Raw genomic sequence first — 25,742 nt, forward strand, 5'->3', positions numbered from 1 at the left:
TGGGCCTTACCCACGGCTGAGGCTATCTGTGTACCCCAGGACAGATCATCAGCCACAGTCACCCCCAGGAATTTAAAGCTGTTGACCCTCTCCACCACCTCTGAGCCGATGGAGAGGGGTCTGTGAGGGGTCTTGTTCCTCCGAAAGTCTACAATAATTTCCTTGGTCTTTTTGGTGTTTAGGGCCAGGTTATTGTTGTCACACCATGATGCCAGATGTTGTACCTCCTTCCTGTAGTCCGTCTCATCGTTGTTTGTTATCAGTCCAAGAACGGTGGTGTCGTCAGCGAACTTGACTATGAGGTTGGAGGGGAAAGAGGCAGAGCAGTCATGGGTGAACAGGGTGTAGAGCAGAGGGCTTAGAACACATCCTTGGGGCGCGCCGGTGTTGATGGTAATAGTGGATGACATGTGATCACCTACTCTGACCCTCTGTGTGCGATCAGTCAGAAAATCCACAATCCAGTTGCACAAGGTGGTGTTTAGTCCCAGCTGGTGTATTTTGGAACGAAGACTGTAAGGCCGGATGGTATTGAAGGCCGAGCTGTAGTCCACAAAGAGGAGACGTGCATAGGTGTTCTTTTGCTCCAGATGTTCCAGGAGTGTGTGAAGCACAATGGCGATGGCGTCCTCTGTGGAGCGGTTTTCCCTGTATGCGAACTGAAAGGGGTCTTGTGATGGTATAGTGGCCGCTTTAATATGTTTCATGACCAGTCTCTCCATGCATTTAGCAGGAATAGGGGTGAGAGCAACAGGCCTGTAGTCATTGAGACCTGTGATGTGGGACTGTTTGGGAAGGGGAACTACTGTGGCGGCTTTGAAACAGGCTGGGACCCAACCAGTGGACAGTGAGGTGTTAAAAATGGAGGTAAAAATGTCTGTGAGTTCTGCAGCACACTCTTTGAGAACCCGGCCCAGCACTCCATCTGGTCCAGGTGCCTTCCTGGTGTTAATGGTGCTAAGTGCACATCTCACCTCATGTGTAGTCAGGACAGGAGCTGGATCTGTACTAGGTAGGGGGGGCAGTTTGAGTAGCAAACAAGAGTAGCAGGGTACAATAGATATTGCCTTCATAGAGTCAATTCATTCATCCCAAAGAAAGGGACACTAGTGTATTGGCCTTATTTGCATAAATACCATAATTTTACCATCACGTAACAAGAGGGGACACAGAGTAGGGGGAATGGAAAACACCTTGAGGGGTCATGCATGGACATTCTGAGGGATTGAGGGGATTCTGCTGGGCAGACTCAGAGGCACATTGGGCTACACTCCCAAAGATGCACACCTTAGGAGGAGAGCTCTTTCCACCATCATCATCAAAGAAGCAGATATACCTTAGGAGGAGGGCCACCATCATCTGCACACATCATCCCAGAGAGAGAGAGAGAGAAGGAAAGAGAGCAATTTCAAAAGTAATAATATTTGTATGCTATTCTCATTTTTATGACAAAGCCTGAACAAATAGCCTAGGCCTATTATTTTGTCACACCTGAAATATTGTTAAGACCATTATCTGGGAAGTGAGGAACAGAGTTGTGAGCACACAAAAGGAGGGATGGGAATTTTCAGAAATATACAGTAGGCCTACCTTCACCTGACCTGCTCACTAAACTGTGAATCACTGTGAAAAAATGGGCTATAGGCTAAGGCTACTACCTTTTGTGTTTCACTATCAAAACTGCATATTTTTGGTTACTGCAGAATAAAAAGCAGTGCAGTGAAAATAAAAGCCCGTTTTTTAAAATGTTATTTCGCCTGCGAGTGATGAACAGAGTCGCCAGCAGCTGAAAGGTGAGGCTGGGAACAGGAGGGTGAGGTATTTGCAGAGAAATGCACACCTGTTCACCTGCGCACAGGACAGCGCGACAGCGGAGGCGGTGTCACTTGTTTCCGCCACCTTGCTGATTACACCTTTTGTTGTGCTGTCTAACGAGCTGCTCCGACAACTACATAGGCACCAACAACAACAATTATCCTGACATAATGATAACAGCGACAACCATGTCAGGGGTGGCATCGAAGCTCCAACACGACCGGGAGAAGGCTCAAGGCATCGGGACGAATGCCCATGCGGTCAAATACCTGAACCAGGATTACGAAGCGCTGAGAAGGCACTGCCTTGAGACAGGGCGCCTGTTCGAGGATGAAACTTTTGAAGCGGAAGCCTCTTCTCTTGGATTTAACGAGCTTGGACCAGGGTCATATAAAATTCGTGGCGTGACCTGGCAGCGACCAACGGTAGGACAAGTTTTAGGACAAGGACAAGTTTGGCATTTGTTTCCTGGCGCTTTGATACATTGCTGATAAGGCTGCCACCCCCACAGTCGAGTAGGCTATCTATTTCAGGTGGATTTGTACCTGTTTGCACCAGGAAGATGGAATCTTATGCTACAGTATGGAGTTGGCATCTTGTGTGGATTTCCATTCTATGCTATGTGTTTAATTGTCTATTTTACGTTCATTATTTGTTGCCCAGGAGCTTACCCGCAACCCAAAATTTATCCAGGAAGATGCCACCAGGACAGACATCTGCCAGGGAGCCCTTGGTAAGGATTATTACGACTAGGCCATCTAATGCTAATGTGGCATCAGGTTTTCTTTGTAGCTCTAGGACTAATATTCAGGCTGCCTGTATATGTCACATGTAGTGTTTTTAGTCTGTAGTCTGAGACACGATAAACTCTGCAAGGGGATATCCACAAACACCAGAAGGGCCACTGATGTCTCATCCAAGTAATTTTCCTTTCACACCGATTTTCCTTTGCAAAACCCCAGCAAAAAGATAGTTTTGACTTGCTAGCCCAATGTTTTTTTTCATGGATCAACCTATGGAATAGCCCTGTAAACAAGCATAATGCTTTCTGCTGCTGAACTTCCAAAAGTTAAGTCTTTTGTGTAAGGTGAGGACACTTTACTCCACTCATACCAGTAATGCGTGCACAAACTACACCACATTCATGCAGCTGATCTTGTTTGTGTCATTGTTGACAGCCTGGGGCGGTGCGCCATACCTGGCTGTCACACCCAGCTGAAGACTGTCTAGTCGGGCAGTGTCATGAGCTCAGCAGAGTGGAATGAGCATGAGTGGGAGCTGAGGAACGCCACAGGCCATCAGGAGCCTCAGCTCAGCAGCGCTGCCCTACAAGGCAAAAAGGCAGTAACTGCATTGCTGTTGAAAATGAGTTACTATGACTTTAATGCCATATATATCAAAGTCTAAAGCTAAATAAAATGATTGATCTGCAAAAAATGTGATAATATAAAGTAACAAAACTGTCACATGTCAATAATCTCCCAAAAAACACTTACTGGATTGTAGTATAATTTAAAAAAATAATAATAATGCAACGGGGCAAATTTGGTGGGGCCTGAGGCAACTGCCTAGCCTGCTTATTGGTAAACCTGGCTCTGAAGAGGCTCCTTAGCTCTGCTGAATAGCCCAGTTACCTATTGTGTAAATAAGCTAGGAATGCCACATGCAGGTTCCTCAGGTTTCTCTGACAGGTGATTCTGTGCCGACAAAAGCCTTTTGAAAGCGGATTCGCCAAAAGAGCAAGCCTCCCTCTTTTACTTTTTTTGTTTAACTTAACTTCTCTTGTTTCTTTATCCATCACTTTGTGTTCATCGTAAAGCAAATATTTAAGTTAATGTCAAATTGGACAATAACAAGAAGGGCAAGGTTTTTACATCTCCTGGGTACATTATATTGAGAGACTCAGTTGCTTACTCCACCCTCTAGTCTCTTGTGTTGTGTGTGTGTGTGTGTGTGTGTGTGTGTGTGTGTGTGTGTGTGTGTGTGTGTGTGTGTGTGTGTGTGTGTGTGTGTGTGTGTGTGCCTGTGTGTGTGTGTGTGTGTTCGTTCTCCAGTTTCTTTTGTGAAGCCATTCATTCATACTGCAGCCACCTCCTCACCTGGAACACACAACTGCACTCTGGTTGTCATAATAAGCCGTGTGGGTCACTGCTATAGGCAGTCACAGCGAGACTTAAGTTGGGGTGGGGATGGAATTTTCCATAGGATGAACTTGTCTTGATGAGCCAAGAAGAAATTTGAATTATTTGAATTCACTTATTTAGAATCACTTTTTGGGCAAACTGTTTCTTCTGAAAAAAGACACACAAATGACACATTAAATAGTGTATGATATTGTCGAATTTTTAGAAAACATACTGTATGTATTTTTATTTGTGCTGGTCAGTGTTTGGGTCACTGACATGCACATGTTAGCTGAAGTCAGGTGGTGCCAACATTGTATGAATTAGACCAATTAACATTAGCATTTACAGCCCGTTGCATTTTACAGGCAATTCATGTGTTTTTGCAGATGATTCCACAAATATCATTCGAATAGCTGAGCTTGAACATTCTGTTCAAACATTGTCAGTTATCGGTCATGTTAATTGTTTGTTTTAAAGCCCAGTCATGACGCATTGGTGGAATAGTCTGCTTGTGTGTCACTCCCAGTCCTACTGGCCTATCATTTGCATTCACAAATTTCAATAGTATCTTAGAGATCCAGTAAAGCAACTGTGTGCTGCACAGTTGCAAGGCATGCATGCACTTGCTTGCTATGAGTTTGGTTTTTACAGAGGAAATGTTTGAAGCTTTAACAGGTTGTTCAGTTCATAGAAGTTGCTTGAGGCAGGTCATACCATTAAAAAGTAATGTGGGTGGTCTCCTCCATCGTCATCCATGGCTGAAGTGAACTTGATCAAGGAACCTAACCTCACATTGCTCCATCTTTATATACTGTATATAAATATACAGTCTATACTGTATAGAATTTGTTTGTTTGTTTATGCTTTCGTGTGTGTGTGTGTTTGGGGGGGTCACCTTTATTAGGACAGTACAGTGAAGAGTGGGGCAGGAAATGAGTGGGCGACGTGAGAGAAATGGGTGGTTCGGGAAATGACCTCAGGTCAGAATCCAACCCGGGTCCCTGATGTGACAGTGCAGTGCCCAACCGTTTCAGCCACGGCTGGGCCCAGGGACCCAATCTAATCCATAGTCTGTACCTAAATATGTAACTGTAAGTCGCTTTTGATAAAGTGGCTAAGTGTAATGCAATACTTGCCTTGAATTGCATTTACTGAGACGTTCCTCTCCCCCTTCCTCAGGTGATTGCTGGCTCCTAGCCGCCATTGCTTCTCTGACCCTCAACAAGCAGGTGTTGGCACGGGTCGTCCCTCATGACCAGAGCTTTGAGGATGGATACGCCGGAATATTCCATTTTGAGGTATGCGTTTGTTCAAAACACTAGCACGCTTCCTCTTCTGCTTTTCCATCCTTCATGTTTTTTTTTTAACACCAAGAGTTGTATGACATGTCTACTGTGAGTGTACATGTGTATAACTGTACCATGGTGGTGAGCTGAAAATCACCACCTATCATAATCTGCCTTGTCTGGCGTGTTGTTGCAGTTCTGGCAATTTGGAGAATGGGTGGACGTGGTGATTGACGACCGTCTGCCCGCCAGAGATGGAGAACTGTTGTTCGTTCACTCAGCGGCCAATTCAGAGTTCTGGAGCGCCCTGTTGGAGAAGGCCTATGCCAAGTGAGTTGATATCAAACACCGTACAGAATAAGACAAAACAAGGAAGTCATAAATGTGTAGTATGGCCACGGACGCTCCTCTGACTCTGCTCACTTTCTTCTACTACTGTCAGTACACGATAAAGTGCAATGCCATGATGGATAAAAAAAAGTGACTACTGTGGTGACTCTGGATGTCCAAAATTGGAATTGCACTGTGGGCAAAGTGAGTTCCGGCTCCAGTCGAAAGAGGATGTCCGGATGTTAATGATGAGTTAACCAAAGTTGGTCCATTTTATGGCACTGTACTGCCCAAGTGCATCGGAATCACCTTTTCATCCACCATGACACTGCTCGTGTCCTCAGGACTCGCCTCCGATTTTCTGTACTACACCGTGCCCAATGCATTTTCCGGGAATGTCTTATTCCAGTGGTTCTTAAGCTTTTTTTCTTCACGCACCCTTTTACCCATGCCCAAGACAAGCCGCGCACCACACCACCAACCCAAACTTCTACATGTGTATATGCCATAAAAAATATATTTAAGGATTAATTACAATGATTCTTGCTTGAGACATTTATCAATACTTTTATGACTTTACATGGGGACCAAAACATGTTTTAATTTGGCCTAATTATAATGTTTGCGAGCAGAATTTTGGTCACAACCTAAACACGAAGAAAATTCTGCGCACCCCCAGAAATCTCTGGTGCACCCCCAGGGGGTGCCCGCATCCCAGGTTAAGAACCACTGTCTTATTCAATCTACTTCCTTTGGTTGATATCGAGAGCAATCCATAAAAAGACAAGGGGTCCATTTTAATATCTACCTTACGTCCTCCCCTTCTGCTTGTGAGCCTCTTGCAATACGACAACAGACATCATTGATTATATTATTTATCAATGTCTTGCAAAAGCACAATTCAAAGGTAATTTTATCCTTTGAAATTTAGATGTTGAATGGGAGAAATTCTCCCAAAAGTTGTTAGGCCTAGGCTGACAGCAGAGAAACTACTGTTTTCTCTATGGAGGCAGAGTGTCACTGAAGCATGAGGCCACAAGCACAAGCCGAGGATGGGAGTTTAGAGATAATTAGATGGACCCATACTTTAGTTGAGGCATCTTTGGTCTTGGTTAGGGTGGTGCTCTTGGGATTGTATGGTTTACTCCTGTCCTGATTAAAAATGACATGGCCCTGCTGTGTCCTAACGGTAGGGCACTGGGTTACTATACGCTGACCTGGGTTCGATTCCAGCCTGGGTTTGTAACTGTCCTGTCACAATAAAGGCATAAAAAGCCCAAAAATATCTGATTCAAAATTACATTACATTACAGTTGACTGACGTTTATCCAAAGCGACTTACAGTTATTTACACTGTATTCATTAGTCCCTACTGTAGAGCAACTTGCGGGTATGTGCCTTGGTCAAGGATGCCATGGATGAATCGTAGGGAGAGGTAAGGGTGGGATTCGAACTTGCAACCCCCTAATCCAGCAGTATGGCCACCACCGAGTCCACCTTCCTGAACCATTAAGCCACAGCTGCCCCTCTAAAATGATTTTGTGGAGGCCATACTGCTGGTGCCCCAGCCCCACTCAAAGTCAAAAAGTCAAAGTGTTTATGATTTCTTCACATGCACTGGATATTTCATGGCAGAAGTGTGCCTAACCCCAGATTGGTCCATGAATACTGCGTTATTACATCATTAACATACTGTGGGTTAATTCGTGATGCGAATGCACACTTTGTCAGTTTGGTGCATTCTGGTTAGTTTCTAACCAGAATGCATCAAACTGGAAAAGTGTGCATGCCGCGCAGCATAGCAAAAGCATCACTGCTTCATCACGAACAAACCCAGTACAGTATCATGAATTATGTCCTTAACTTAAGGAAAAAATATGTAAAAAATGCACTCGGAAACTGCGCTATGTGACTTTGCAACTTCAATCTGATTCTGAACTAAAAACCTTGCACTGTCTTGGGCCCTGAAATATACAATTCACATTACATTACATTTCACTTAGCTGACGCTTTCATTTGTTCAAAGCGACTCACAACTATTATTTTTCAGGGTATTGGTTACAGTCCCTGGAGCAATGTGGGGTTAGGTTCCTTGCTCAAGGGCACTTCAGCCATGGATGGAGGTGTAGGGAGAGGTCAGGGGGGATTCGAACCGGCAACCCCTAGATTGAAAGACCAACTCTCTAACCACTAGGCCACGGCTGCCCCATAGAAGACCACAATTCACAATATGCTGCTTCTTGTTGCTGCTGCTATGATCTGACCCATAGGACTGCCCTGGACTGAACTACTCCAAACTGTGTATTACTTGTTACACTCTGTTATTGGTCCCGTCTTGCACTTCAATGTCTGACCTGTTAATTTCGGTCCTGTATATGTCTATGTCCTTGCATGGGATAGAGAGAAACGTGATTTCAGTATCCTTGTATGTCCTGTCACTGTGCATATGAAGAAACGGACATTATGAAGTCGACTGGATTGACTTGAAAAGTGAAAAGTGTAGAAACACAGAGTGAGATGTGTTTTTTTTGCTCTCCAGGCTGAATGGCTGCTATGAGGCCCTGTCTGGAGGCTCCACCACTGAAGGGTTTGAGGACTTCACCGGGGGCATAGCGGAGGTCCATGAGCTCAGGAAAGCTGGACCGAACCTCTTCAAGATCATCAAGAAAGCACTGAACCGAGGCTCCTTACTTGGCTGTTCCATTGATGTATGTTCCATATTTCTTTCTTTCTTTCTTTCTTTCTTTCTTTCTTTCTTTCTTTCTTTCTTTCTTTCTTTCTTTCTTTCTTTCTTTCTTTCTTTCTTCCTTTCTTCCTTTATTTCTTTATTTCTTTCTTCTGTATAATTTGAAAACCAATTTTAAATCCTTGATGGATTACTTTTGGTATTTCTTAAAAAGATGGTTGCCGTTTTTTTACATGATTATTTTATGACTTTGTTTTGTTGATCCACACTGTCCGTCTTCCTTCTACACAGATCACCAGCCAACATGACTCAGAAGCCATCACGTCCCAGAAGCTGGTGAAGGGACACGCATATTCTGTGACTGGAGCGGATGAGGTGAGCACACATCACACGCCCTGTATTAAAGTTTTAAATATTTCAACGTTCCTACATTTGCATCAGAGACAAAATGGTCAGCCAAATGTCTTCCCACATCACAAGACATGGGATAAACCTGCCCTCTGGGAACTCGTTAACTATGTAAACTAATCCAGACCAGAATCTATGAAAAAAACAGAAACAGAGAAACAGGAAATAATTTGCAATAGCTTTGTGTACAGTCACATTTTGTGATGGTGACAAAGTGATATATACAGTACCTCAATGTGTTTGTGCGTGCAATGCATATAGGCTATGTGAGTAACCGTGTGTGCGTGTGTGTGTGTTTTGATGTCCAGGTGGATTACAGAGGTGAGAGAGTACAACTCATCCGCATACGTAACCCCTGGGGCCAGGTGGAGTGGACTGGGGCCTGGAGTGACAGGTACTCAAGATTCAAGATTCAAGATTTTTTTTATTTGTCACATGCTTCCTTATGCAAGCACAATTGGCAGTGAAATGGGGATTGCAACTGCTCTGTGCTGTATTGGATGGTAAATAAAATATAATAATAATAATAAAATAAAATAAAAAAATAATAATAATTAAGTGACAGGTACTCAAGATTCAAGATTTTTTTATTTGTCTACTACAACAGTAGAGGTTCTAGTTCTTAACCCGGCGGGGTGCGGCAGATATTGTCTGTGGAATTTTGCCTGCTTTGAGGTTGTGACCAAAATTCTGCTTGTTAACATGCTGTATTTAGGCCAAATTAAAACACGCTTTGGTCACAATGTAAATTCATTACGTTATTTATTGTCTTGAGCAAGAGTCATTGTAATGAATCACTTTCATCAATTTTTAGCACGTATGTGTAGACGTTTGAGTGGGGGGTGCACAGTTTGTCTCAAGCACATGTAAGGGCGTGCTTTAAGAAAAAAAGGTTTAGAACCACTGCTCTACACAATGCACAGAGCAGCTATTTGGCTCCAGTAACAATAAGAACGAATAGTAACGTGAACACTCGTAGACTGCAGACCTCTTCCAAGCCTCCAGTATTATGTTAAGGTCTTGTTGTTGTTGTACAATCCAAAGGCCACATATAATGAAAGCAAAAAGGCAAATGTATTGTAGGCAGACATTATTTGTGCCACAGGATTGTCTAAAATATTGTGTAGCATGGTTGTTATGGCCTGCTCTGAATATGACGCATGCCTTGCATAATTGGCTGGTGAGTAAGTGCATGTGTTCGTTGCCATAGAGTATGCATGAGAATCGTATTGTGTAAACCTGTATGACGAGTGCTCCACCCACATACCGTCCAGGACAGAAAACACCCATAGCATTTGCATAGCTTTGTACAACTGACAAAACTGTGCAAGGGATGGGTGTTTCACTTAATATATGGGGAACCACTGAAATGACTAATCTGGGTGTTCCTTTGTTCCTTTGTTGCATTTTGCGTTTGGTTGTGAACATCTTCATTAATGCTCTGCATACATTCCCGTGGATAAATGTGTACACTTGTCTACTGGGGCTTACACAGAGAACAGCATGTAAGGACAGGGCGCATCATACCAAGTTACACAAAGATAAAATCACCCAACCAGCTCTCAATCAGCCATCTGGGCAGCTTTCCAGTGAAGTCGAGATGCCATGTGAAAATAGATTCAGCATCTCAATCGAACTTCACCTGCTGAAAAGGAGAAGTGAAAACATAATACATGAAAAGAACTACCGGTATTAGCTGACCTGCCCTCTCCTATGTCATTTGACCATAGGGTAGAGACAAATCACTGACACTGACGCTGATACTGATTTTTCTCTCTCTCTCTCTCACTCTCTCTCTCTCTCTCTCTCTCTCTCTCCTCCTGCAGGTCTTCTGAATGGCGGTCTGTTAGTGATGAGGACCGCTCCAGACTGAAGAACGCCTCAGAGGATGGGGAGTTCTGGTAGGTGCATCCTTATTGGTCAAACCCACGTGGAGAGACAGGAAGTAAAGCTGTGTCAGATAAAAAATAAAAAATAAAGCATATAGTATATTGCACCAGCGCCATAACGAGACATTTTCAAATACTGAGGTCAAATACTGCACGCTGTACTGCATACGGTACATTAAGAAAGCCTCAAACTCCTGAGTTTGATTTCATTAATCACTACCATGAGAATGCGCTCCGTAATGTTTGCAAAGAACCCTTTCCTTGCAATGTGTATCCATGACTCACGCACCACTGACTGTTGTGAAGTTTCCTAATATTCTAATAATAGTCTATAGTTCGGGTATTTCAACTTGTGGATTAAAAAATATGGGTTGTGTTTGAGGCAAATAAATGTGAATAGGGGGTTGCGTTTACAGATTGAATTTACCATTGTTGATCATAGATCGATTTTCATTGTGGATAAATTTTACATTTCTGAATTCTGAAAACAAATACAGAGGACATGACCACTGTGTCCTCAATGGTAGTTACGGCCATGTACTCCACAACAGAACGGATTTTAGCTTTGATCTAATGATCTCTTTCGGTATGTGTGCATGTCAGGATGTCTTTCTCTGACTGGAAGCGCCACTACTCTCGTATTGAGATCTGTAATCTCACTCCCGATGCTCTGACGGATGATGGGTTTGAGAAGTGGTCCCTGTCCAAGTACGAGGGCACCTGGAGGAGGGGCTCCACTGCCGGAGGCTGCAGGAACTATCCAAGTGAGTAGTAGCAGAAGTGGAGGAGAGCAGAGATGCCTTATTTATCTTGCTCGAAATGAGTGAGGATATTCAAGAGCATATGGGTCAATGACATTTTTTTTAGCTCAGATGTCAGGGGGTATAACCACGCTAATGCCCATAAATTAATTAATGAATTAGTAATTGGTAATTCATGTATTCCAATGAAAATGCTTCTTAGAGAATCCACGAAAAACAAAAAAATAAAAACATTTAATCCATACAAAAAAATGTTAAGCCTTTATTATTTTTGGAGACAGGACAGTTGAGATATGGACATTAGATGAGTGAGTAGAGAGAGTAGAGAAGGATGGCTAATGACCTAGGCTGGAATCGAACCCGGGTCGGCGGCACGGTGGCCCAGTGCCCCACCGTTAGGCCACGGTAGGGCCGCGGCTCCTCAGTTTAAAGCCCTGTCTGTCATCTCTTATCATGGCACCACCGAAAGTCCCAGGGATTATTTTAAAAAGAGAACTACGGTATTTGCTGACTTGAGCTTTAAACTAGCTAACTAACTTTGAAAATTTAGAAGGAAAGGTTGCACCATGCATCAACTTTTTAACATTTTTACCACACTGTTACTACAGTGTGACTGAGGAAGGCTGCTATAGGTTATTTTGGTCAGCAGCACCCTGAAAGAAGAAGAAAAAACATTTAAGTGAAGCCTGCTCCAACCTTTATGAACCCTTACTGACTTCAATCTCAGCAGTCGTCTGAGGTTATTGCTGACTTTAACTAAAATGTGTTGTGATGCCATCCTTTTGAAGGAGGAAACCAACGCACACCAGAGGTTTCGAGGTGCAGGTAGCGGGTGCAAGATCAGTTTTTGAGAAGAAGATACCGCACACTCTTGTCCATCGTGCTGCAATTTATTTAGAAAACAATGTTTCGGCCCGTATGGCCTTCCTCAAGTTTTTTTTATGCCATCCTACCGTACTTCAGACACCTTCTGGCAGAATCCACAGTTTGTGATTAAGCTGGAGGAGGAGGATGACGACCCGGACGACAACGAGGCCGGCTGCACCTTCATCGTGGGCCTCATCCAGAAGAACAGGAGGAAGATGAGGAAGATGGGCGAGGACATGCACACCATCGGCTTCGCCATCTACGAGGTAGGACTACAATAGACACAGAACAATCTCTCAGTCAAACTGCAGAGAGAGATGGCTCCTCCAAACATAGCACCTAAATGGCAGAAGAAATTAATTCACTCTTTAAGAAGTAGTTAAACCACTGGGATAACTCCAGAAACATTAGTTTAAGGTTCAGAAAATTAAATTTCCTTGATATAAGAAATTAGGATTTAAATGGTTAATTGGATGTTTAACGTAAACAAGCCATTTAACAATCATTCTGCATCAATACAGTGCCCTCCATAATTATTGGCACCCCTGGTTGAGATGTGTTTTTTAGCTTCCAATTATTTTATTTTTTTTTCTAAATAATATGGGACCTTAATGGAAAAAAAGAGAAAAATCCAACCTTCAATACAAGTGCATTTATTCAGTGGGGAAAAAATCCCACATAAAGAAATAATTATTTGACATCAAATAATGTGTGTCACAATTATTAGCACCCCTGGTGTTAATATTTTGTACAACCCCCTTTTGCCAACAAAACAGCACCTAATCTTCTCCTATAATGTTTCACAAGATGGGAAAAGACAGAAAGAGGGATCTTCAGCCATTCCTCTTTGCAGAATCTCTCTAAATCATCCAGAGACCTGGGTCCTCTCCTCTGTACTCTCCTCTTCAGCTCACCCCACAGGTTCTCAATGGGGTTGAGGTCAGGGGACTGAGATGGCCATGGGAGGAGCTTGATTTTGTGTCTAGTGAACCATTTCTGTGTAGATTTGGCCATATGTTTAGGGTCATTGTCTTGCTGAAAGACCCAGTGACGACCCAGCTTCAGCTTTCGGGCAGAGGGCAACAGATTTTGATTTAAAATGTCCTGGTATTTCAAAGCATTCATGATGCCATGCACCCTAACAAGGTTCCCAGGGCCTTTGGAAGCGAAACAGCCCCACAGCATCACTGACCCACCCCCATACTTCACAGTGGGTATGAGGTGCTTTTCAGCATGCACATCTTTCGTGGTACGCCAGACCCACTTAGAGTGTTTGTTGCCAAAAAGCTCAATCTTGGTCTCATCTGACCAAAGCACACGGTCCCAGTTGAAGCCCCAATACCGCTTGGCGAACTCCAGACGCTTGCGTTTATGATTGTGAGTGAGGAAAGGTTTTCTCCGTGCATGCCTCCCAAACAGCTTGTTGGCGTGTAGACAGCGCCTGATGGTTGATTTGGAGACTTTGTGACCCCAGGATGCTACCATTTGTTGTAATTCTGTAACAGTGAGCTTTGGAGATCTTTTGATTTCTCTTACCATCCTCATCACTGTGCGTGGTGGCAAAATAAACTTGGGTCCTCGTCCAGGCTTGTTTACCACTGTTCCAGTTGTTTTGAACTTCTTAATTATTCCTCTCACAGTGGATATGGGCAGCTGCAGTTGAGTGGCAATCTTCTTGTAGCCTCTGCCTGACCTGTGAAGGTCGACGCACATCTGCCTCACTTGTATGCTGTGTTCCTTTGTCTTTCCCATGTTTAAGAGTGGATAAGAGAAATGGCCTCGGTGTCACGTCATATTTACACCCCAGGGAAACAGGAAGTGATGAATTACTAATTAAATGTTCCAACATACTCTGGTAAACTTTGTAAACTACTGTAGAAATGACAGAAATGCTTCAATTATATTTATTTCCTGGGAATTGTTAAGGGTGCCAATAATTGTGGAACAGGTGATTTAATGAAAAAATAATTATTTTTTAGTCAGGGATTTTTTTATTTTCTTACAATTCATTTGAGTTGAAGGCTACATTTTTCTACAATTTTCAGTGTGACAGTATTCTTCTGCAATAAACACTGAATTTATTTTAAGGCTTTTAACACATCTCAACCAGGGGTGCCAATAATTATGGAGGGCACTGTATATCCATTTGCTTATGGTCTTTTTTCTTCTTCTCTTTCCAGGTGCCAGACGAGGTGTGTATAAAAACGGAGGCTGATAATTATTATGAAGAGCATTTACATAAGGAAGTTGGTTTGTGAAAGTGAACTGGCATGACAAATGATAGTGCCGTGTAAGTATCCCTTGATTAGCCTGGCTATCGGGACAAGGAATGACAGCAGCATCACAGGAGGAATGGGCAGGCCCAGGCCAGGCCACATCTGAATACCTTCTGCGGGAATTAAGAGAAAGCAATCTACTGAACTCAGTGAAGATAGTGAGAAGAGGAATATAAACCAAAAGGGGTTGATAAAACAAGAACAAATAATAGAGTAACAGCAAGGTAGTTATTAAAAATAGATTAATGGTTAAACAAACAGAAACTAGAAATGCACTCAGAGTGCTGACCTTTCTGCTTCTTTTGTGGAGTTAGAATCTGGGATGTCAAAATTCGCCATATCCCGCAATGATGTAGAATCTTTTTAAAAATTCCTGGATCCACATTGTGATTCGAATTACCACCAAAATTTAATCGCTTGTTTCTTTTGTCATTTTCAATGACATTTTTTTTCCCAAATCCTGCTGACAGACAGACAGACAGACAGACAAACAAACAAAAAGACAAACCAACACGACCGAAAACCTAACCTCCTTGGCGGAGGTAAATAAAAAAAGAGATGTCTTTCAATCTCTTGTCAGTGACTCGACTGTGCCCTCGGGGTATCAGGTCCACACAGGGGGGTCTGTGTCCCCCTCCCCCTTGCCCCTCAATTTGGTTCTTGGTATTTTGGTGAAGAGAACGTGTGGTGTCATGTGGGTTGTTTAGACATTCTTTTTTTGCGAGTGGTTCCAATTCAGAAGGAAGTCAAGGTGTGCTTGCGATGGATGCATAAGAAAAACTAGAATGGGCATTCGGTAGAGCGCAAACCTTCGCCTACGCCACTTATTTTTTTCTGGCCATCTTCAGAGCGTTGTTCTGGCATATAGTGCTTGGCAAAGAAAAACGTTTTTGACCTTTTCGTGACCTTGACCTTGACCTTTGACCCAATCACTCCCAAAAAGTAATCAATTGTTCCTTGGGTCATGACCAATCATGCCAGTAAATTTCATATAAATCGGCTGAATTTACGTTTTTGACCTTTTCGTGACCTTTGACCTTTGACGCAATCACTCCCAAAAAGTAATCGATTGTTCCTTGGGTCATGACCAATCATCCCAGTAAATTTCATATAAATCGGCTCAATGTACGTTTTTTGACCTTTTCGTGACCTTGACCTTTGACCTTTGACCCTTGACCCAATCACTCCCAAAAAGTAATCGATTGTTCCTTGGGTCATGACCAATCATCCCACTAAATTTCATAAAAATCGGCTCAATTTACGTTTTTGACCTTGACCTTTGACCTTTGACCTTTGACCCAATCACTGCCAAAAACTAATCGATTGTTCCTTGGGTCATGACCAATTATCCCACCAAATTTCATAAAAATCGGCTCAGTTCTGTCTGAGTTATACGATGTACAAACAAACATTTTGACCTTGACCTTTGACCTTTGACCCAATCACTCCCAAAAACTAATTGATTGTTCCTTGGGTCATGACCAATCATCCCACCAAATTTAATACAAATCGTCTCAGTTCTGTCGGAGTTATACGAAGTACATACAAACATATTAACAAATAAATAAATAAATAAATAAATAAATAAATAAATACACAGCGGTCAAAACATAACCTTCGCCGACTTTGTCTTGGCGAAGGTAAAAATACACTGCATGGGCTAGACCAGAGACCAGTACCAACCACAGGGGTCACTGTTCACCACAGAATTAAGAGGGATGACTTTCAATAATGTGCCTGTGAATGAAAACCTTAGATATACCCTTTAAAACGATAACAACCTCAATTTCATACAATCATACAACAAGCAAGACTTTTATGCTATACGTCAGGTTCTTGGCCCAAGGGATATATCTTTTACAGTCTTGTTACAATCATAGCCTTCTCTTTTGTGCGAACCAACCAGCAGACCCATTGAGAGGATGTCAAGTCTTTGGACCAATGGCACCCTCTGTTGGCAAAAGTCACAAAGTTAAAGTTTTTTTTCTTCGTTCATGTCAGGGTAGTCAAACTCAAATTCAGTAAAGTTAGGGGGCTGAACTTTTTTTTTTTTTTTTTTTAAATAGGCTAAAATTGTGCATGTGTGTGAGGTGTTCTTGGTTCACTTGTATTAATGGTGTATATGAGTCAACTGTAATACACATTTTGAATGTTTGTGCTTCACTGATTCTTGAGAAAGCGGCTAAAACATGTCTCTGCAATAAACTGCCAATTCTGTTGAAAATAAACTACATTTTCATGAACAAAATGAATCCAGGTAAAGACACAGGGGTCTGTTACATAAATGTACAGTCGTTTGAAATATTTAAGTGTAATTTTATTACTTTTCATGGCTATAAACCTGCCCACACCCTGTAAAAACAGCTGTCCCAAGGACAGACATCATCATTTCAATTGACTTAAAATGTAAAAATCACTGATATTATTGAATAATATCACCATGATGTGAAAGTCCATATTGAAGTGGTTCTGCAGATATGCACATAGTGCGTGTAAAGCAATATTTACTACTATTTTCTGATTGCTCAAAGTGTGTCCAGCATATTAGTCACCACCGTCAGATTTTTTTAAAAAGACAATAAAATCAGGTATGCGCAAGGTCATTGTCATTACTTAGGACCCCTTTTCAAACCTTTAGATCTACTGAGTACTTCACCATCACTGAAGCTCCTGTAAGTTTACTAATTTCTCCTCAATTTGATAATTTGTTTGGACACTGGTACTGTCCCAACCATAAACTGTCAACACCGTCGGCGGTTTTAATAGTATTATTGTTACATTAATGTTAATTATATATACTTTTTCAGAAGCGTCATGAAGCCCCTAAGAAACAGAGCGAAAACGAAGTGGCTAATGTGAGCAAAAAATGCACAATATGTAAAAGAGTGTTTTTTTGTCTCACACCGTCAGATGTCACCACCGTCAGATTTTGTTCCGCTCATCATCTTGTTCCATATTTTACTAAATTGCTAAATTAATGAAACATTACCAGACATGTTAGTAATAATTGTGACCCAAACTTATACTCCAGCCTCCACTGAGGTGCATTTGGAGGGTTTTTTGTCACAAAACCTGACGGTGGTGACATCTGATGTACTTCACAAAAAAGCATGTGTTTTACAGGTTTTTGACTAGTTTTAAGAATATGCTTCCAATAAGTATCTACAATTATGTTGAATTGTAAAAGTAATTCACTTAAATACAGTAAACTTATTTTTTTACTTCTAATTCTGTCTGACGCTGGTGACAAAACCAGGAAAGAGCCCATTTTATGAAAAATGTAAAACATGGGGAGCTTGGCCAATACATTCACTGCACAGCCAAGACGTTCATCTATGATAATACACCTCTATATTTTGGATTTGAACAACTTAAAACCTGTTTATGCCACATTTTCAATAATCTAGGCCTACTTCCTAGAGTATCTAACAAATGAAGAAAAAACACATGCACAAACATACTGTGCACACACAGAAATAAAGTGTTTATGCTAGATGTCATTGACTTGAGAGGGCTATTTATTTTGCTAAATGTAGGTAATAATTAGGTCACTTTCACCAACTTCAGATTACTGTCACCGCCATCAGTTCTTAATTCACCACCGTAAGAAGGAGTTTTGGACATTCTAAATGAATGTGCTTACAACATTTTCCTTTGTAGTTGTTGAATTATCAAAGTAATAGCAAATTTAAGCCTACACGAATATTTTTGAAATTACAAAAAATTGTTTGATCTATTTAGCCATTAAGTAAGCATTGTCTGACAGCACATATTTTTAAATTAGAACACATGAAGCAGTATTAAAATAGAATGAAAGTGAATTTTCAACATTTAAAGGCGTATGTGTGAACCAAAAAACACACACAATCACTTAAAAAACAGATACATATGCAACCAAATCAATACACTTTTTATTGCTTTTAATTGTGTCTGACGGTGTTGACAAAAAACAAGGTATGATCGGAGAAAAACCTGATTTCTGAAAAAAATGGAAAATGGGGAGATTGGCCTTGTGCATTTCTGAAAAGCCAAGACCTTTGTCTACGAGGATATACCATATTATTTTGTAATTCATTTCGTTTTTTTCTTTCAAGATTACAACCTGTTTTAGCCACTTTCTCAAGAATCAGTGGCTTACTAAATAAAATGACTCCACGGGCCAAATGTGGCCCCCAAGCCTGAGTTTGACATCCCCTCTTTGTCTTCCAGTATGTAGGAAGGAGGCAGGTTCACCTGCACAAGAACTTCTTCTTGCGTAACGCTTCGAAGGCGCGCTCGGAGACTTTCATCAACCTGAGGGAGGTGTGCAGCCGCTTCTGCCTTCCTCCCGGCGAGTACCTCGTCCTCCCCTCCACCTTCGAGCCCAACAAGAACGGAGACTTCGCCGTGCGCGTCTTCTCTGAGAAGCATGCTGAATTTGAGTATGTGGCCTTTGTTTTCATGCAGCAGACATGCCCAGTAACCCTCTTCAAGAGGGAGTCATGGTTATCAGTCATTATGTCATTGCTTACCTTTCCGAAAGACTGATTCAATAATAGCTGGAGTCATTGTGGTCTCTGTACTGTTGTGATGACTAAGAATTTAGCTGTAAGCAACAGGAGGTGTGAATATGTTTCACTCCCCATCCAAGGAGCATACTCACTTCTGGTTGAGGTCCTTTGGAATGAGGAGGGAAATGTCTCTAAGTTCAAAGTAGTCTAGTTGCTTACAGATAGATCATTTGACAGCAAGACCTGGATGAATGAGAATCTTTACAGACTAATTGAGTTGAGCGTTATAGCCAAAGTAATGTGAATTATTTTGTACTGAAATTGATGTTTTTGTGTAAATAGGGAGCTTGATGACCCCATTGATTGCCATGTGGAGGAGGTAGGTTTCTACACAACAGGTTTTATTCTTGAATGTGCAGGTTTTTACTGGTCAAAATTACGGTATGGTCAAATCTATCTTGCTACATTCTCACATGCTGTTAATCTTCATTTCCAGATTCATGTTGATGAGGATGACATCGACGACAGATTCTCCAATCTGTTTGATCAACTGGCAGGACATGTACGACTTTCAATGTCAAAAATCTTTGCATGTAACAACACACTGTAATAGATAATTCTGGTGCCCATACAAAAAAGATTTTTTTTATATATGGTCAAAAAACTACATCATACAAGTCCAATATACAAGTCATATGGCGCATACCATAATTTGTGATTTTCCTCATACAAGACCTACGTACAACCTTTGAATCACTTTGTATGTTTCATACAATATATTCCTGTTTTGTCTTGATCTCTTCACAATCTCAATCATATTTTGAAATGGTTACTTTGTTTGTTGTGCTTGTCCTCACAGGATTGTGAGATTTCTGCCTTTGAGCTTCAGAGGATCCTGAATAGGGTGGTGACCAAACGTGAGTCAAAGTGTGCTGCTTTATGAAGTATTTTCAATACATTTTACAACTGATATTTTCTAGTAGTGTCATCAGGAGATTGAAATCAAACTCAAATTCAGAACTGGGGTCAAATTCTGCTTTGGGACTGGGATTGTCAACGCCAGGAAAGCAAAAGACCAAGAACCATTAACCTTCACACAGCTGACTGTTTATAGGCTAATGCAGGGTTTCCCAAACTGGGGTGCATGCACCCCTGGGGGTGCGCGGCCTGCCATAAGGGGGTGTGCGAGCTGAGTAGAGCAATGGCGGATATGTCAGTTTTTATCTTGCATTAATGAACATTAAGTAGTTTTTAATATTATGGTGCATTATATGCTGGAAGGGTCCATCTGAAGTGTTCTGTAGTTAATTCCAAGACTATTGGAAAAGAGGATTCCCCAAAACGACTGTGCTTAATATGCTGTGAATAAGCAGTGAATCCATACTTCCGCGGTCATCAGCACACCAAAATATTCGCTCAGGGGGTCCGCGAACCACATTGAAATGTACAAGGGGGTGCGCAGGGGGAAAAGTTTGGGAACCGCTGGATTTTGCTGATAAAATATGTCTGATATGCAACTCACTCCTCTTTAACAAATGAGATACCTGAAGGAAAGGGATAGCATGTAACTAAATCTTTATTTATTTTCAGGTAAGGATATTAAGACTAGTGGGTTCAGTCTGGCCACCTGCCGGAACATGGTCAACCTTCTGGATGTATCCTTTTTCCATCTGAAAAACACACATATCAAAACAGTTGGTAGTGATGCACACTGATCGCCCTATATGGTTATGAACTCAATCAGTGTGACTCCTTGACCCGCCTCTTACAGAAAGATGGATCTGGCAAACTAGGAATCGTAGAATTCAAGATCCTGTGGACAAAAATCCAAAAGTATCTGGTGAGTTCTTGATCGCCACTGTTGCATTCATGTTGCCTGGTTAACACCAGACCTAATCACAAGTGAGATTTCTGATCGAAGCGATTGTGTAGAACTAAAGGCAGTATGGGAGTTCCCAGGCTAGTATTCATTAAGTTCCACTATTGAACCTGTGTGTGATGGAACAGACCGCAAAGATGGGGATGCAGATTCACACTTCGGGAGGGGCAAAAAAGATTGGCTCCAAGCTGCACTGAGACCGCTACAAGGGTCTCATACACTGTATGTAATAGTCAGTATAATAAAAGTCCTTTCCTCCTATATAAAGTATCTTTGGTATAATCTAGAAATGAGGAATACCCACGACAAGTTTCAGAGAGAGAGGTCCGCCCACTTAAAATCCTTTTTTTGTTTTCTTTTATTATTTCATGGCTGGATGGATTACGTTTCGAACCTCTCTCTCTGAAACTACAGTCAACCTTTGTCCCGCACCATTTCCTGGGATGTGGAGCTCATAATTATGAATACAAATGGAAATATGAATACATTTTTGTTAAAGGCCCAAGATGTAATATTAGTGTCATTTTCAAATGTAGTAATGCATGCCACAATCAACTATAGTGGAGTGCAAAGAAATAATAATCCTATCTATCTGAGTGTCCAGCAAAGTACATGCTCAGCATTGCTAGAGATCTTCTTCAGAGGTACAGTAGAGTAGAGTATTAACTGACTAGTCTTGGACCATCCAGTCTTGCCGCACTGTGTCTGAGGTGGCATTGCAATAAAGAGTTCCGTGACGGCCAAACGCTATCTAATGGTGGGCAGCGCGCATTTCCTCACAAATCAACAGTTTGCTATTCTGCCCAAACATGGACTCTCTGATAGTACACAAAGACCATGTATAGTCGCAAAATGAGAATTGTGCAACATGGCTTTTATTGTAGCACCTGTGACCCGTGTTTACCTGCGCACTGCATGAGTCACGCCTTTATGACCACGCAGAAACTGAAAAAAAAGCAGACTCTAACTGTATATGGGCATTCTTTATGTCAACATGACACTCGCTGTGTGAGACGTGAATGGCAACCATTTACATAGCGGAAGACGTTAATGATGACTAAATATGGACGAATATGTGTTGATTTAATGATCTCTGTGTCAAAGGACTACTACCGTGAACATGATGCAGACAACTCTGGATGTATGAGCTCTGCGGAGATGAGGGTGGCTGTGGAGGAAGCAGGTGCTGCTCACAAGCTTTGAAAGGAGACACACACACACACACACACACACACACACACACACACAGATAAAAGATAAACATATACCTATTGATCAGAATTTGCTAGCCTATAAGATTCAAGATTCAAATGTAATGTAGTCATGTCTTTTTTTAAATGTCTTTTTTTATTCAAGATAGGACAGTTGAGAGTCAACCCCTCCTTATACAGTAATAGCCATTTCAAAATCTTGAATCTTAAACCTATACCCACTACTGCCTTTATTTCAGTGAGCATAAAAGACCTGGCTTTACTGCCGCACACCAGAAACGCATGTTCACCCCTTACAGCAAGCATATGAGTTGTTGCCCTCAGGTAGGAGGTTTAGGATGCCTTCATTTAAGACAAACAGGGCGCGCAGATCATTTATACCTACTAGAATATCCATGTTCAATAAGGGCGGAATTCTCCCGTCTCCACTTAAGTCTGTTTTACGCACGCATATTTTACGCGCTTCGATCCTGCGTGCATTCTCCCCTCTGAAAGATTACCACACCCCTCGCGCTTAACTCCGAAAAACAGCGCGTAGCCCAACATGGGCGTGATATATGCTAAATGGGGGGATGAGTCTTCCCCGACTTCATCAGTTGTGGTTTCAAAGAAACCACGGAGCATGGATTTTCAGATCAACCATGTGAAAACCTCGGCAGTCCATTGAGATCCAAAACTGAACTTTAACTTTGAATTTAGAACCACGTGCCAAAAGTCCTCGTGCAAAAGCATCTCAAAATCTAACCTCAGCTCATTTTCACAAACACAAGGCGAGTAGTGGAGGTGAGATATTGAGATGGAAACGCAATGTGTACCTTTGGCGGGAACTCCGCTGAGCGTTATGGTGCGCAACAGGTTGATTGAAATAATAAACATGATGAAACGTTTTGTTAAAAATGGAGTTTGGCGTGTTGCCTGGACAATTCCGGAAATCAAAAACCGATTTAAAATGCTGATCATTCCCACAGTTAATTCCCACAGTAACAAACACATTGTATTTGCTGACTTTTAAAAGTGCTTCTCCGCTTCTCTGTACAGCAACGTGACATTAACATCATTGGAAATGTGTGGATCTCAGCTGTCTGTCAGCATATTACACTTGGGCTACATGCATGCTGAAGAATGAACAAGGAAATCGATCGTAATGAAAAAACGGAGACTTTATATTTTGTCGCAGACATGGGAATTAATTGGACATGGGCATGCGATGCCAAGCCAGGACTTAAACGCGCAGCTGATGGAGTGTAATAGAGACCAGATGCGAAATGCCAAAGACATACTCTGATATGTAGGCCTACCCTTTTACGTTTAGCTGTAATGACATTCAGGAAATATTTTCTGCCTTACAAAAACAGATCGGACAACCTGTAGCCTACCTCAGTAGGTGGTGGTTTTGTAGGTCGGGCATCAGTTCAGAAAGTTTAATAGGCTACGTGCATATATGCACGAGTTCCAATAAATCACAAAAGTGGAGGAGTTGCAATAAAAAACATTTAGCCTACTTAACGTCGTGGCTACAACATAGTAAAATGGTGACGGTTGTTTTTTGAATAGGCATACTTTGGCTGTTAGGACGACTGGAACAGCGGTTTTTAGTCTGACGTGCCTTGTCAACTTACTTGCGCATGGTGCAACGAGGTGTTTTTGGTTTTACCGTCCGTCGGGACAACATGATGAATTAATTGCCTGCTTTTGTTTGTAAGTTCACCGATATGAGAACATGCTCTGGGCAGCTGGTCATATTTTGTCACAATTAATGTAGGATGTTTATGTGGAACTGTGAATGAATTTCGATTTGGACTACGCTGACGGTAAGGAACATCAACAAAGCATAGCCTACCGTGTAACATGTTCAAAATGCCAGTCAAGCGAGCATCAAATGCAATATTACATTTTACCTCATAGTGGCGCTTGACCTTACTACAGCCCTTTGATGCGCGTAAAGGCAAACCCGCGTAAGTGGACGGGAGAATCCGCTTAGGATCGATTAACATGGGAAACTCCCTGATTTTGGCCTGGCCCCACCCAAAGTGCGCAACTGAAGAAATTGCGCGTAAGCCCCGCTTACTCACTGGCTTGAGTAAGCTCGGAGGCGCTGTTGCGCGCTTTTTTTGACTTAAGCGGGTGGGAGAATTCCGCCCTAAGACAACTGTAACTTAGACTGAATAGCACATTGCACTTTGGTACTAAATAACTGCACTTTACTGTGTTTAAGTTGGGTTTTTGTCAACCTGTCTTCTTGTCCTATAGAGGGAGGGGGGGGGGTGTTTGTCTATTGTGTTCTTGTTTATTGTCATGTCTTTGTAATTGTATCAGATGCACTGAAAATGGCACAGAACAATTTTCCGAAAGGACAAATACCAAACTATCTATCTATGTGAATGTCCATTCTTGTCCAGCATTTATACTTTGTCATTCTGCTGCTCCTAACCAGGTTGTCCTCTCTGTGTCTTTTTTTGTAGGATTCACTCTTAATAACCCCCTGCATCAGATCCTTGTAGCCCGCTACAGTGAAGCTAGTCTCTCCATCGACTTTGACAACTTTGTTTGCTGCTTAGTCCGCCTGGAATCACTGTTCAGTAAGTATGGCCTATAAACATTACTGCATACAGGTGTTACAGAATGTTTTGGTACATTAGACATAGTTTTTTTTAATGTAATTCATCTTTTTTGCTATTATTGGGCTTTGCATTATAACACTTCGTATTTTTTTATCTCAACAGAAACATTCAAGGTACTGGACAAGGATGATTCTGGAACTGTGGAACTAAGCCTTTTTGAAGTAAGAAGAGCACTGTTCTAACTTTTTACTTTATTCAGTTTTTATATTCACGGCAATCCAGGAGTTCACTTTCTGCAGTAGCTTGACACACTTTCATTCATGTAAAATATGTGATGGGCTTAAATGAAACGGAGAAAGAAAATGGCATAATAAAAATGTATCATTTATTAGTGCTAAAGAGAGTGACTGTTTTTTTTTTCTTCACAGTGGCTGGAAGTGGCTATGCTCTAGAGCTCTTTTTGAACACTGGAGGCCAGTGAACAGACCTCCAATCAAACCTTTTCCACAGAATACTGTAGGCACTGTGTGGTGGTATCAGGTTATGCAGCCCTGGGTCTCATCCTTCTTCTTCTTCATCATCTTCTAATATCTTCTCTCATCATAGTTAAGATGGTTCCTCCACAACACACAATGCCTTACTGTAATTGTCAGTCATGCTACAACTGATACAGCATTATGTCATGTCTATTGAGTGTCTTTGTATGGTCTCTCTCTTCTTAATACATTGCTGTGTTCTATTCACTCTGCATGTAAAAAAAAATGAGTCCTGCTGATTTACATGGAGTATCTATTGCTCTCCATTTTGTCAGTGTATGAAGAAAAGAAATAAAGAACTATCACACAATATCATTTTCACTTTCAGTCTATATCTCCAGCCATTAGTAGTGCCTTGTATTTCCGTTGCTATTTCAAGAACTCTGTCTCACCACCGCTGCCTCAGTCACTGCTGTGTGGCACACCCACTGCATAACAGGACAATGCAGCCAAGGCCTATGCACATTCCACTGCTGCTTCTGGGCCTGCCCCAGCCTGCTGGTGTGGACATACCATACACACTCTTACACAAGTGAAGAATCCATCTGGCGAGATAGATAGGCTGTGTGTGCTGCTGTGCATTTGTCTTAAGTGTGACATTCTGTTCTCATCTCAAGCTGA

At 41.8% G+C, this 25,742-nt stretch overlaps 1 protein-coding gene across 1 annotated transcript; it reads left to right on the top strand.

The window, feature by feature from the left end:
- The first annotated feature begins 1,848 nt into the window (after positions 1 to 1,848).
- LOC134441221 (calpain-2 catalytic subunit-like) lies at positions 1,849 to 25,431 on the top strand. Its single transcript, XM_063191419.1, has 21 exons — positions 1,849 to 2,240; positions 2,479 to 2,548; positions 5,121 to 5,239; positions 5,424 to 5,557; positions 8,097 to 8,265; positions 8,535 to 8,618; positions 8,960 to 9,045; positions 10,478 to 10,552; positions 11,144 to 11,304; positions 12,265 to 12,434; positions 14,349 to 14,360; positions 18,654 to 18,865; positions 19,277 to 19,313; positions 19,431 to 19,496; positions 19,794 to 19,851; positions 20,525 to 20,589; positions 20,706 to 20,774; positions 21,918 to 21,996; positions 24,487 to 24,603; positions 24,748 to 24,806; positions 25,014 to 25,431. The coding sequence occupies exons 1-21, from the start codon at positions 1,986 to 1,988 to the stop codon at positions 25,035 to 25,037; spliced, it is 2,121 nt and encodes a 706-aa protein (XP_063047489.1). The 5' UTR covers positions 1,849 to 1,985; the 3' UTR covers positions 25,038 to 25,431.
- The last annotated feature ends 311 nt before the right edge of the window (positions 25,432 to 25,742 follow it).

The sequence above is a fragment of the Engraulis encrasicolus genome, chromosome 24 (genome assembly GCF_034702125.1).
Source record: "Engraulis encrasicolus isolate BLACKSEA-1 chromosome 24, IST_EnEncr_1.0, whole genome shotgun sequence".
Taxonomy (NCBI): domain Eukaryota; kingdom Metazoa; phylum Chordata; class Actinopteri; order Clupeiformes; family Engraulidae; genus Engraulis; species Engraulis encrasicolus.